General features: G+C 28.8%; 1 protein-coding gene across 1 annotated transcript; it reads right to left on the bottom strand.

The window, feature by feature from the left end:
* Positions 1–2192: 2192 nt before the first annotated feature.
* LOC100812030 (uncharacterized) lies at positions 2193–4157 on the bottom strand. The gene is made up of 2 exons (XM_006581037.4): positions 3822–4157; positions 2193–3203 (listed from the first exon to the last, which is right to left on the bottom strand). The coding sequence occupies exons 1-2, from the start codon at positions 4098–4100 to the stop codon at positions 2367–2369; spliced, it is 1116 nt and encodes a 371-aa protein (XP_006581100.1). The 5' UTR covers positions 4101–4157; the 3' UTR covers positions 2193–2366.
* Positions 4158–14236: the final 10079 nt, after the last annotated feature.

Below are 14236 nucleotides of genomic sequence, written 5' to 3'. Positions count from 1 at the left end.
ACAAATTAATAACATAAAAAATATATTGTGATTCAATTTTGAATTATTATATATGATAAATTTGTTGATTTTAATATTTTTATTTAAGTTTTTTAATTTTATATTACTTTAAAATTGATACCAAAGATGGTAAGCTTTTATTTTAATAATAAATATTAAAGATCATTTTTTATTTGTTAACAATTTAAAAGGTTAATCTAAAAAAAATTACAAAGAGTTTTACAATGACAATAAATATTTTATTAAACTCATAGTATTAGTACTTTTTATGTTTCTAAGATATAAAATACATTTATTTTTCTATTTAATGCTTTCTTTATAAAATATAAATAAAATTGTAACCTCTCACAGTATATTTTTTTTATTAATCACCCTAACATTTTTAAAAAATGTTAAATGTAAAAATATATACTTAATGTCTTAAAAGAATAAAAAATTTAAAACTTTCTTCATTTAATAAGTGAGAAAGTTAATAACTAAAAATATACAAAATTAAAAATGACTTTAAATTTTTATGAAACCCAAAGTATTAAATATTTTTTGTGTTTCTAAGATATTAAAAACATTTATATTTTTCATTTAATACTTTCTTTATAAAATATAACTAATATTATAACCTCTTACAATATTTTCTTATTTACCATCATAATATTTTATTGTAAAATATTAAACGTAAAAGTAAAAATACTTAATGTCTTAAAAATATTAAAAAAATTAAGGCTTTCTTCATTTAATAAATAATAAGCTGAATAAGTATAAAAAAAACATAGGAATTAAAGTTTAAAAGATTTCTGTGGGTGTATATATATATATATATATATAATATTGATTTTTTTATCAGTAGTTAAATCTTATCTTTAATTATTTATGATAGTTTTGGCATGAAATTTCAGTAAAAATATATAATTTTGATGTTTTTTGTGAGAAATACTTTTAAATTCATATTATATATTATAAGTGATAAAACTTCCTTACCAAGTATTTAGTGTTCTACATACTCATGGATCAAACTTGTGATTCAAATAAGTAATCTGCTACTAATCTCTGAGTAATCTCTAAGTAAAACATCATTGTAATAAACACGTAAGCTATACTTTGTAGCTGAAATAATTGATTATAGTAAAAGATAATCGATTAGTGTACTGAATTTTTTATACGTGTATTAATTACAAAATCAAGTAATCATCTACTTAGTGGAAAGTAATAAAGTATAATTTTTTTACTGATTTTTTATTAGATAAATAAAAAATATTAAAATAAACAATGCACACGCCGACAATATAAAAATTAATAATAGAATAAATAATACATACCATGTTATATTTGTTAACTCTTATAATAATCACCTAAAAATGATATTAAAAATAATTTGTGATTAGATTTTATATTAACAATATATAACACTCAAAGTATTTTATTTTTCAAAGAAAATAAAATAAAATAAAATAATGTTAGTTCAAACCAGTTTTATGTACCGATATTTGGACCAGTTTGAGGGATTCTTGATCAGTTCTCTTCTCACTGATTTCAAATTTATCCAGCTTTAAGATAGGGCTACACTAGTTTAATCAGGAACTCGTCATCATGATTTTGTCAATACATCCAATACAGACTTATATTGCAAGCACTTGATGCTGATATTGGACACACAAGATTAATTTAGTTTTAATTGAAGCTGCAGCCAAATCTTGAGAATTAACATAAAAAACCATGGCACTTCACGAAATAGACATGAACGTTATCAATGTGTGTGGAACAGCACTTGACGTGGAAGCTTGGTATATTTGCTCCTGCGTCTTTTTTGGTTGATGCTCTTGGCGAGTATTTAGAGTAGAGACGCGAGTTTTTGTTTGATGCTGAACAAAACACATTAAATGCAGAAGCTACTTCTTGCTGCCACTGATAGACATGAATAGAGAGGGTGGCAATCAATCTGTATTGCAGATGAAGTTCTAAACACAAGTAAATCTGTTGACAGAACTACCACGCAGCAGTTCTTTAGAATCATCTTCCTCCCAACAATTTATGATAATTTCAAATGACTAATTTTTATCCTGTTTTTGTTGTAAAACTCTCGCATAATAATGGCATGATGTAGTGAACTCCAAGACATCATACATTTAACTCTGACAGACAACAGTATATAAAATAAATTCCAGAAATATAGACAAAAGAGCTACGCTGTTCTCAGCTGCAGAATCATGGAACTTACATATACCTACACACATTCAAGTGCAAAGTAAATAATCAACAATCAATTTCACATGTTTCCTGGATTGTACTTCCTCTAAACAACCCAAATTTCTGTCCAACGTCTCTACTTTTTCTAAATACCAAAAAAAGTCTGATTAAAAATGTTTTAATACTTAATACAGATGAAACCCAAAAAACTGGCTAATAATGATAGCCAATCCGAGGGCTATTGCAATAAGGGAAGAAGCCCAAGTGAGTTTCTCGGTTATCCTAGGTACTCTATCCTTCAGTGCCTGGCTACACGAGCCTATAAACACAGTATAACTTCCCATTGCAATTACAGTTCCAATTAAGAACATGATGAGAAATGCAGCACCAGCTAAACGTGAAGGCAAAGCAAGGGCAGGCAACACCATCATCAATGCATCTGGTTGCAGGCCATGGACTATCCCTGTTGCAAAAGTAGCAAAACCTATCTTCTTTTTGCCTACTGTTGGATTATCAAGTGATTCATACACGTTGACATTGCATTCATCACTTTCTAATGCAACAATTGGGGCATGTACTTCTGAAGCTTCTTTAATTCCCAAAGCACCAATTATTAGCAGAGTAAGACCCACCACTCTGGTGCCCCAAGTTCGGATAATTTCAATATGGAGTTGATCCTTGAGGATAAGAAATATTAACCCAAAAAGAACCTGACCAGCATCATGGCCACAACCCCAAAGGGCTCCAACAGCAGCACTCTCCATTCGTGTTCGACCGATTGACAATGGAGCCAAGGCAGCTAGGTGGTCAGGCCCTGATAAGGTGTGCAAGCAGCCAGCTAAGAAACCAGTCCAAGCACTACTTAGGAGCTCAGTATGGATTAGTTTTCTACCAACTGCAGCAGCAGGACCACCGGTCTTGGCAGCAGTTTGAAAGGTAGCAAAAGCTGCTGGTGCAATAGCTGGTTGGATTAAGATCATAGCAAGAGCAGAAAGTATTACAAGCGTCCGAGCTGTTATTGCCTGAGACAAAAAGCATAGAGGAATTTTTTCTTCTTCTTAACACCTATTTATACACCAGAATTTTAAAAGATCTAGGGAAAAACAAAAGTACTACCGTCAAGAATATCATCCAAAACCAAAATAAAACAATAAATTGAAATATGCCACCCATAACTTTCCGTGTATCCAAGTCTCTATTCAATTACACATAACTTGACAAGAAACTTGATGATCATGTTTTATTGGCACAGAAATTGGTCAAGCCGTCAAGGAACAAAAACCATATAAAACCACTAAGAAGCTAACAACTTGCCCTAGTACCAAACCAGGGTCATAGATTTGTTTGGTACGCGAGAAAATAAGAAAAAAAACTGAAGCAGGGTTACAGATTGAAACAGTAAAAGAACAGATAAACTAAATTTACAAGAAGCATGGCATTTAATTTAGGTTTCAAAGGAAGATTCTTCCCCCTTAGCACACATATGAAATTCGAATTGGATAGTAAGGTTCCCTGGAATTTTTAAAAATCAAAGAGTAGCTTTACCTGCCGACAAACACAGGGAGATTTGATTTACTCTTTAATTCAAATAACCAAACGGCATTAGCAATAACAATTGTTGAGAGTACAAAGAATCATACCTTTGGTTTTTGGAAAGCCCCAGTTTTGATTTGATTGAGAGAATGGGATTCGGGTGTGGAGCGAACTGAAGGAGAGGAAATGGATGGAAAAGTATTGGGGTGGTTGGAAGAAGCGAGAAAGGGAGTGAAAGGAGATGGATTAGCATGCTGGCAACAAATTGAGGTGACCCGCTTCAAGTGAGAATGAGAACGTGTGAAAATGAATCTTGCAGTTGCAGATTCGAATCGAGTGAGAAATGTGAAAGAAGGGGGTGAAGGCGATGATAGAAGCCTATCCATGGCTGGGCTTCTATCTACAAAAACACAAATGAAGACTGGAACGTTGATTCTTTCCTTCCTTCTATTAGTATTACCTAACCCTGTCTTTTTTTTTTTTTTTTTATAGGATTAAAATAACAATAATAATAATACTATTAAAGAATTATGATATTAAAATTTTAAAAAATATATTATTTTTTACATTTTTAACATTCAAAATACACACAACCTTTCAGATCAAAATACCATAAATTTTAACTCTAACTTCTAATAATTTATAGCTTAAGATAAATACCTTAAGTTGATTTTTTTTTTAAGAACAAATGAAAACAACCCTCTATCGAACATTTTTCTATTGACCCGTGAACTAGTTTTTTCTTCTCTACTTTTTAGTTTCCCAATTTTTTATTGGTTATTCTAAAAGTTGATTCCATGATTTGTTCGGATCAAACATTGGACCAATTCAACAATTTTTTTTTTATAGGACCGACTCCTCCAAAATAATTTTTAAAACTATGTTTTATAGCCAATGCCAATTTTGCAGATTTCGCTCCTTTTAAAATGGGAAGTCTATGTAACCAAAAATTTATATCTATCAATGAGAAAATTAAGGAAATAAGTTGAAAATTTGTTATAGTTCTATATTTTCTAAAATGAAATAAAATAGGAAATAAATGGATGAGCCATTTTAATGGCTTGGAAAGTATTTTTTTATTGATAAAAAATAGTTAAGCAATTATGTTTGTATGAAAAATGGAATGTCAAATACTCCAACGACAACTTTTATTAACAAAAAATATTTTAATTTTAAACAACTCATGAGAAATTTTTTAGCATTAATAAGTTTGAATAATGTTTAATTTAGCATAATAATTAATTCATAGTTAACTATTTATCTAAGAGTTTTGCTAATGTACATATTTTGAATTTTTAGTATGAGTGTTTAAATCTCGTGTGCAAAAGTAATGGAGACCGTTAAGATGGTATAAAATTTTAACTTCATTCCTTCCTTCATTCAGCTGAATGTTGTCCTCCCCGACGTGCTTCTGACATCCTCTAACTGTCCCGATTCCATCGATCTGTGCCCAAAGTCCGTCGTCCTCGAGTTCCTCCACTTCGTTCCCATTTCCTTCACTCAATCCTTCTGGCCCCACCCTTTCAGCGTCGATTCTATCGCCTTTTTCTTCCTCGATTTCACCAGCTACTTCTCAGATGCCCATCGGAAGCACCGATGTGGATTTGGGTTTCATTTTTTTTATAGATCTGATTGTGGAGCGGATCTGGTTTTGATTTTTTGGTAGATCTAGTTGTGTGGCACAAAGCTTCGTTGTTTTCATTTTCATTTAATCCAATCATCAGAGGAAAAAAAAAAAAGCCACCAGAAGCAGTGCCACACAATGGTGGAATTAGAGGAAGATGAAGGCTGATGGAGAGAGTCAGACAGACGGAGAAAAGGAAAAAAGGGATAAAACGGGAAAAGTAATAAATTTTGCAGTGTATTGACAACCCTTTTTCCAGTGTATTGACTACGTGGAATTCATGGCCAAATTCGATTATTTACATCACTTAAACCAGTAAAATTTTGCAGCTTTCGAAATTACTTGGATTTGTAGTGTGTGGTGAATAAGATTCAAATGTGTATATATACTCTTCTGATGTTACCATGATTTGGTTGTTCAAATTAATATGATCTTCATTATTTCCTTATAGTCTCCTTATTTATTTTTTTAACTCATTAGATTGATCTTTTTATTTTTTAATCTATTATTAGAGTTTTTTTTTTTAAATGTACTAAAGATTGGACGTTGATAATTAATGTAAAACACATTATTGTCACATGTTTGTAAATAATTGGTCGTTTAAGAGATATATACAAATCAATCCTCATAATAATTATCTTACTAACAATTTACCTCATCTATTTTTTAAACCCGTAAACTTCCTCCATGAATCAGAAAACCTTCTCGGTATCCATAAATCCCTAACTTTCACATTCCCCTCAATTCTTAATCCAAACTTAAACCTAGACTCAATCCTCATCCGACAACCAAGGTGCAGAAGGTGATGGCGATGGCGATGAACGGACAGGTGATATTTCAAATCTGGAAAGAGTTTCACCAGATCTTATGATATTGATGGCGAATTTGTGCACAAATCCCATATCCTCTTCTTGGTTTTGTATACGCTCTGCTTCTTCATTGTCTCTCCTTCAACGATTGTTTCTTTTCAATTATTACAATGATGATGAGGAAGATGGAAGGTCTAGCGACAAGAGCATTTGTAGAAAGCAAAGTTGAGGTCAAGGTTCGATTCTATGGCCTTTGTGGTGAATTATTTTTCATCAGTCATTGTTACTAAGATAATCATTGATGAGAGTTAATTTGTAAATATCTCTTAAACAACCAATTATATGTAGACTCATGATTGTCAACGTTTTACATTAACGATCAACATCCAATTTTTATTTTGGGTACTCAGATAGTCAATTTGAAAAAAAGGAAAACTTTGATAATAAATTACAAAAATAGGAAAATCGATTTAGTGAGTTAAAAAAAAAATAGAAAAACTATTTTTGCAATTAAGCCTATTTCCTTTTTGAAAGCAACAATCACTAATATCTCATCACTACCAAAAGGTAAGCAGGTTGTATGAACAAAGTTCCTAAATCAAATTAATGCGTACAACTAATAGTATTAGGCCGTTGGTCATTTTCGACCGGTCCAACAATAAAAACTCGTGGATTCACAAACCTTGACAATCGCAGACAAACACAAGTTGAAACTTGCAAGCCTTACGAATGCTTGTGGTTTGTGTATATGTTGTTCATGTTGAGTTTGGTAAGTGGTTATAGGCTAATGCTTTTATAATGATACTTAAATATTTGTTAAATATAATTTGCACTCAATAAAATATTGAAAAACTCCTCCAAGGTGCTAAAAGAGAGGGAATTCCCACTCTGATTTTGCAACCATATATCATCTTATGAGTGAAGACTAAACCTTATTGTGAGCGTCTTGTTTGTGAGAGGGGCATAGACTGTTGAGTAGTGATGAGAATGAAATAAGAAAAAAATGCATGTCTCTTTGATTTTTACTTCTTCTATCAGAATTATTATCTTTTTTTCATATCTTTTTTTTCCATATCTTTTAATGTTTAAAGTTATTGCACATAAATTAAAAAATGTTTGATAAAACTAAAAAAAATTATATTTGGACTAAAATATATTTATTTAATACCTTAGTCTTTAATACTTGCATTACTCATGCGGAATATTAAATAAGGATGTATTTAAGAAAAATACATTAGACTTTGAAATTTTAAAACATCAATTATTTTGGAAAAAATAAAAAAAAAAATACCAAAAGATATGTGAAGGATGTAATATTAATTTTTAAATATTTTATTAAGTTTATTTTGGGCAAGAATACAATTTAGTTGTATTTGATTATTGTGAGAGGTAGTGGTTGTAGATTTTTGGGGAGGTTTATGTCTTTATTGGGCCAAGTAAGTTTTGTGGGACTTTGGTGATTGGGTGCCATAAAGTCCACATTCAACAAAAAGTTTCTCCCGCAGCAGACCATGACAAAAACACTGCTTTCCCACACGATCGCCAACTTTTTAAAGTGCGCAGGCCATACGCTTTCGTGTGTTAGGCACACGTCGCGAACGCAAAGCTACCCACCATACACTATACTGGCTCACACCAAAAGATCCACCAATTATTTGTATTATGATCCTCAGGAGGCCGAATATAATTTACATCATTTTGTAATAAAAAAATCATCAGTTGTTTATTTTATAAAAGACCTAAAATCTATTAAAGTCATTTTTGATAAATATTTGGTACGATTTAATATTTAATTTATTTTTCCATAATTTATATAATGATATTTACCTTCATAAATTTAAAATTAGACTTATACATGATAACCACCAAACACGTTGATCAATAAATGATATATTTGATTTAGACCAAAAAATCATGCTTTATAGTAAAAAAAATATAAATTAAATTCATACCCTCAACGTCAAAATTAGATTGGAGTTAACCATAAGAAGAAAAATAAATATAAGATAAGAGAAAAAAGTATATAAATAATAATAAAAAAAGGAGAATAATTATTAATATATCTCAAAAATTAAGTTATTAATCTTTTATTTAGTGTAACTTTATCTCATAGAAAAATAATAATTATAAATAATATTTGATTCCTCGAATCAATTATAACCAAAGAAAAATAATAAAGCCATCTAGTTACAAATCTAAATATTTATAACATTTTAAATAACAACAATACATTTTATAAAAGGAAATGATAATAACAAAGGAAATAAATAAACATTATTTAAAATAAAAATAAATAAAATGAAATTATTTAAATGATGAAGACCTTAAAATATTAATATTTATAAAAAAATGATATATTTGTGTAAAAAGAGAAAAATAGCATTATTTTTGTATTAAATACTATAAAATGGAATAAAATATTTTTTCAAGAAATAAAATAAATAATTAATATTTAAATACTATTATTTCTATAATTAAAATTTTAAATGAAAATAATAAACTTATTATTAAATATTATATTACATATATTAAAAAATATAATTTAAAAAAATCAAGGGACCGAGGCCCCCCTCCAAAATACATAGTTTCACCCTTAATGATCCTCTTTATTTTTTGACTTTATGTCAGTTTTAATTCATTATGTTTTACAATTATTTTATTTTCGTGCATTAAGTTTTAAAAGTTTTATTATGGTCTTTATGTTTTCAAAATGTATTATTTTTGTACTTTTTTTGATTTTCTGTAAAAAAAAATGTTATTATTTGACTTTTAAATTTTAAAAAATGACCAAAATAATATATTTTGAAAATATATAAAACTAAAATAAAACTTTTAAAACTTAATATATCAAAGTAAAATAATTGTGAAACATAATGAATCAAAATTGACATTAAGTCTTTTAAAATAATTAACTTTACATAGTAGTAGTTAAAATCCACCACTATCTTTATTTTATTTAAAAAAAAAAAATAGACAACTAAAAAACCATCATCTCTTCTAGACCTGAAAAGGTACAAAATGTAGCACCGCACATATCGAATAATATCAGTACATAATCTCGCTAGAATCACTGAAAATTCAAGATATAAAGAAAGATAAAAACATGATCCTAACTTGCCAATTAACTCAAATTTGAACAAGAAAGTCAAAATGCGACTCTTTGTGAGGTTTGTGAGCAAAGACCTCCATTGTTGCGGACGATTGGACTGGGCAAGTAGAATATTTTTCATTCGACATCTACAAACGAATCGAGCGAAGTCAAGCAACGCAAAGAAAGGCCAAATGGTACATTTCATTGGAAGATGATTATGACTGACCCAATCGATCAAATCTCATCCATAATCGGGCACTATCGCTCTTCTTCTTTGCCTTTGCCAACACATTGTTGTCGGCGATGACAGTGAGACGATTATTGTCGTTAGATGAGACTGCAATTCCAGCCGAGTAGAGTGGTTGTGGTAGAGATAGAAGCGGAGGCAGGGCAATGATCTTTTTAGATCGACAACAAGAAGCGGAACGACGAAAAGATAATGGGTATGTGATAGTGAAGATTATTGTTGTTCGTGATTTCAAATCCATATTTTTTCATTTACTTAGTGGTTTTTTTTAAATAAAAAAGATAGTGACAATTTTTTGTCGTCATTATATTAACTTAACTACTTTAAAATTTAAAACAATAATGGACACTAACGTTTCTAATAAAAAATTAAAAAAGAGACTAAAACGATATATTTAAAAAATGTAAAAGACCAAAATGAAACTTTTAAAACATAATATACCACCAAAGTAAAACAATTGTAAAACATAATGGACCAAAAGTGATATTGAACCATTTTAAAATTTATAAGTTAACAAAACAATAACGTTTCTAACAAAAAATTGAAATAATGATCAAAATGATACATTTCAAAAACACAAAAGATCCAAATGAAACTTTTAAAACTTAATGTATCAAAGCGAAACATCTGTGGAACATAATGAACTAAAACTAACATAAAGCCTAATTTTTTTGGATAAATCATATGTTTAGTCCATAAACATTTTTAATTCACTTTTGGTCTCTAAACAAAAAATTAACCTCTTAATCCTTGATATTTTTCTCCATCCATATTTTTACTCTATGATCAAATCTTGTTATTAAGTGATGGAAATGTGTCAATTTTAATTATATTTTATAGCGATTCATTTTTTTGTGGTTAAAAGCTACTAGAAAAATGCTTACTTAAACCTGTAAAATGCATTAAATATTTTTCTAACGATTTCTTAATCTTCACTAATTGCTTTAGTAGAATCCGCATATAGTCATGAACAAGTATTTTTTTTTTCTTTTTAACCACCGTATCTTTAAATTTTTGGTGGGACCCGCCATATATATCCCATAAGCTTGTATTAGAATTCTAAAGTAATCACTAATCACTAATGTCACGTGACATTCTAAGTTGAGTAGTGATTAACACTTTGATTTATTGGATTGATTATAGAACTAATTTTTTTTAATCTCAGATTCAATCATTAAATTCAGCAACTCTTAAAAGATACTTAAATGGATCTTACATATTTGCATAACTTATTTTTACTTTTTTTTTTCTTTTCAATTTAAGCACCTCATAAGCACTTAATTTTTCTAACTAACACCTCTCCTTGGACAAAAACTCAGATCCTTATATTTTATTAATAAATTATTTAAAAAATGAACATCCAATCACTAAAACATATATTTTATTTAAAAATGATTTATTGTTTTAATTTTTAAAAGCATAAGCACATATACTTAAATAAGCGATCAATGTTGTTATTAAAAGATTGCCCCAATACTCATCCCGCTTTCCAAACTATTAAAAGTATAAACGAATACAAGAGTTCAGGAGGAAATTTCGCTTGGTCTCATGTTTTAAGGGAAGGAAATCAATCAGGTGGCAGATAGTATAGTTAATCACGATTTATTCTGTTAAATCAAGTTAAGGTTTTTGCTGTTGTTCGTGTGAATTTAAGTTCTACCGTGATTTTTAATCAAATTACTGGGGCTATTACCCCGCTGATTCAACAAAAAAAATAGCGATCAATGCTTATTTAGTTTTGAACCATACAACCCTTCAGGTTGTATTGCTGGATGAGCACCGGCCGATTCCTATTAGATACCCCACTTCATAAGTATTGCAATGCGAATGTTGTTAAAGTTTATTGTCCCCCTCGCCCCAAATGATAATAATATATAATGTGAAAATCAAATCTACATCTTTCTTATAATATCTCAAGTTTAATCCTTATTCTCATGTTTTACTTTAAAAAAATACTTAAATTTGAATGTTATATGAAATATTAAGTCGTGTTTGTTTGCTTTTTGGATTTTTTTCTTTAAAAAGGGAAATTATATCAAATATACTTTTTGAAAAATTCTTAAGAAATTGTAGAGCTTATTTTTTAAATCAAAAAGGAAAATAACTTTTAAAAAATGAATCATGGACTCCCTCAAAAAAAAAAATGAATCATGGATCAGATCGAAGCTAATAATATTCATAACTTGCTTGATTAGGATACATATCAACAAACTTGTAGCAACCCACATATGCATATATGTGAAATACATGCATGTTCAAGAATCACTGACCATATTTCCCTTATAAGATCACTGGCCAGTGACAAAAGGCGGAGTCATCGGAGACGAGAAACAAGACGGCGTCAAGTGAGACCTCCTCCTAGGCCGGAATCTATATAGTCGGGTTTGCAATTTTAAGAACTGGACCAAACTGTAACCAATCAATGCTTGTATTCTATATATATGATCAGTAAACAAAACATGCTCAATCTGAAACTGTTAGATAGTTCCCTCGCACAATATGTGTGGTTTATATGTAATTATTGCCATTTTTTTTTTAATTTATTATTGATACATTGTTATTATAAACGTTTTTATATGCTCAAATAATTATAAATTATTTTAAAATAATTATTACAAAAATCAATAATTTACCATATAATAATACTTGATTAATTGACGATATAATTTTATTTCATACTGTTAATATTTCTAATTAGATTATTTTTGTTTTTCTTTTATTTGAATTTAATTGTTAATGCCCAAATTGGTTCATAAAAATACATAGAAAACACTTTCATCTTTAGTAAAAACGAAAAACATTTAATCACTCAATATTACAAAAGTGAGACACTTTGATTAACATTTAAATGACTGGTTTAGCTTACTAATAATTTTTTCAGAGCTTATTTGATATTCATTTTCAAGGTTTAATCATGTGTCAAGAGTAGAGAAAAAATTACTACTCAAACTTTAGAATTCAGAAGAATCAATTAGGGATTTTTTTTTTCTAGAACCAAATTGGGTCTTCTTCTTTTTTGAAAAAAAAAAATCCTATTGTGTGATTACTTAAAATTTAAAAACTCAGGTTGTGCCAGTGGATAACTAAGTTCAACAACTAACAGTACAATGATAAATTATAATTATTATAGAACAAATTTATGCAATTTGTTTTTCACAACAAAAACAAAGTTTGAAAGAGGAGAGAGATGGGATAAAATGATTGATGTGATGATGATGGATAAGAAAATATATTGCTCAAAGTAGTGCTGTAAAAAACATTATATGATTTTCTTGATATAAAATATCTTCTGTGGAACATTAATTGGGGCAATAACAACAAGGACGAATTCACGTATATTAGTGTGGAAAGTTATAAATTATTCTCATAATAACTCAGAATGTAGTAAAAAGAGTCGAATCATAATGAGTATTACAGGGGAAGTTCGGTGCTATACTTTGCACACTGGATTATGTTATAATTGAACTGGGTACTTTAACAGTTTAACCAAATTAGATCGCTTTCTAGCTAGTGGACTTTGCTGCCATTACATTTATATTTTCGTTGTACTATTTGAGAATCCTATATGCCGTACGTGTTTTGAAATGAAGAAATTGTTCATGTTTCTTTTAATATGACAGGTAATGCATATGTAAGGGAGAATGTTTTTCATTAGTTACCCCTGCCAGTCGATAGTAAAGTAATGTTAAAAGATTCTGGAATAACAAGTGAATTGTTTTTCCATAAAGACATACGTCATCATAATGATAAAATATTGTAAAAATATATTAATAATATTATTTATATTTGACAACCAAATTTTTTTAGTAACATTTATAATAAATGTTTAAAAAATATTATTAAAAATCACATGTGTTATAATGCATGCATGTGGAATTAGTGCATGACTTTCATGATCATGTTTCCATTAGCAACAAAGAATGCTACTCGGCATTGGCATAACATTGTTAATTCTTGGTGGTCACATTTCTCGAAGATTGCTTTTAATTATGCATAAAATGTCTGTAAGATGATTTTGCAAAATTGTTAACATTGTTAATTATGTAAGATAGCTTTATTTAGGTAGTATATTGGAGATCAATGCATAATAGAATATGCTTGATCATTAGCTTGTCAATGATATATATTTAATGGAGTAGTTTTTCTGGTGAGTGAGTATGTGAGAGTCATGTGTTGATTTTAGCCTCTAAAGAATATTTTTAATTAATTGTAATTTCTTAAGTTATTTATTGTAGTCCCATAATATAATGTGATATTCATACATAATTTTGTTTCAATAATAAAAAAATTTTGAAAATTTCAAAAAAAATATACTTTTATATATTTTTTATTTTTAATTTAATTTAATTATGGTGTTCATACATAATTTTTGAATAATAAATATTACTTCTTTTTATTAAGAAATAATTTCTTGTAGAAGATACAAATTTTATTTTTAAAAAATTCTCCTTATCGTATTAATTTATTTGAATGAAAAAGAATCAGTAAAAAAAAGAATTTATTCACTTAAGAAACTCCTTCAGGAAGGCATGGGAGATGTTATAGGTACAATTATTATCATTTATTTATCCGACTAATGTTTGAAAATTGTATTGCAAGATATATAGTAATATAAATAAATCTTCCACGAGTCTTGTATTTGAATGTTTTGGCCATCGATCAGAAAAGCAAATATTTAGTGCTCACGGCCAAACACCTTTGTCACTGCCCTTGATCTTATGCCTAGCTAGGCTACTCATTCTCCTATATCA

The sequence above is a fragment of the Glycine max genome, chromosome 6 (genome assembly GCF_000004515.6).
Source record: "Glycine max cultivar Williams 82 chromosome 6, Glycine_max_v4.0, whole genome shotgun sequence".
Classification (NCBI taxonomy): domain Eukaryota; kingdom Viridiplantae; phylum Streptophyta; class Magnoliopsida; order Fabales; family Fabaceae; genus Glycine; species Glycine max.
This window is presented reverse-complemented; position numbering and strand designations above follow the sequence as displayed.

Excerpts from the sequence above, each read along its gene's own strand:
- LOC100812030 (XM_006581037.4), bottom strand. The coding sequence starts at position 4,100 with ATGGATAGGCTTCTATCATCGCCTTCACCCCCTTCTTTCACATTTCTC. Across the intron at positions 3,204-3,821 it reads GGGCTTTCCAAAAACCAAAG|GCAATAACAGCTCGGACGCT; the intron begins GTATGATTCTTT and ends TTTTTGTCTCAG.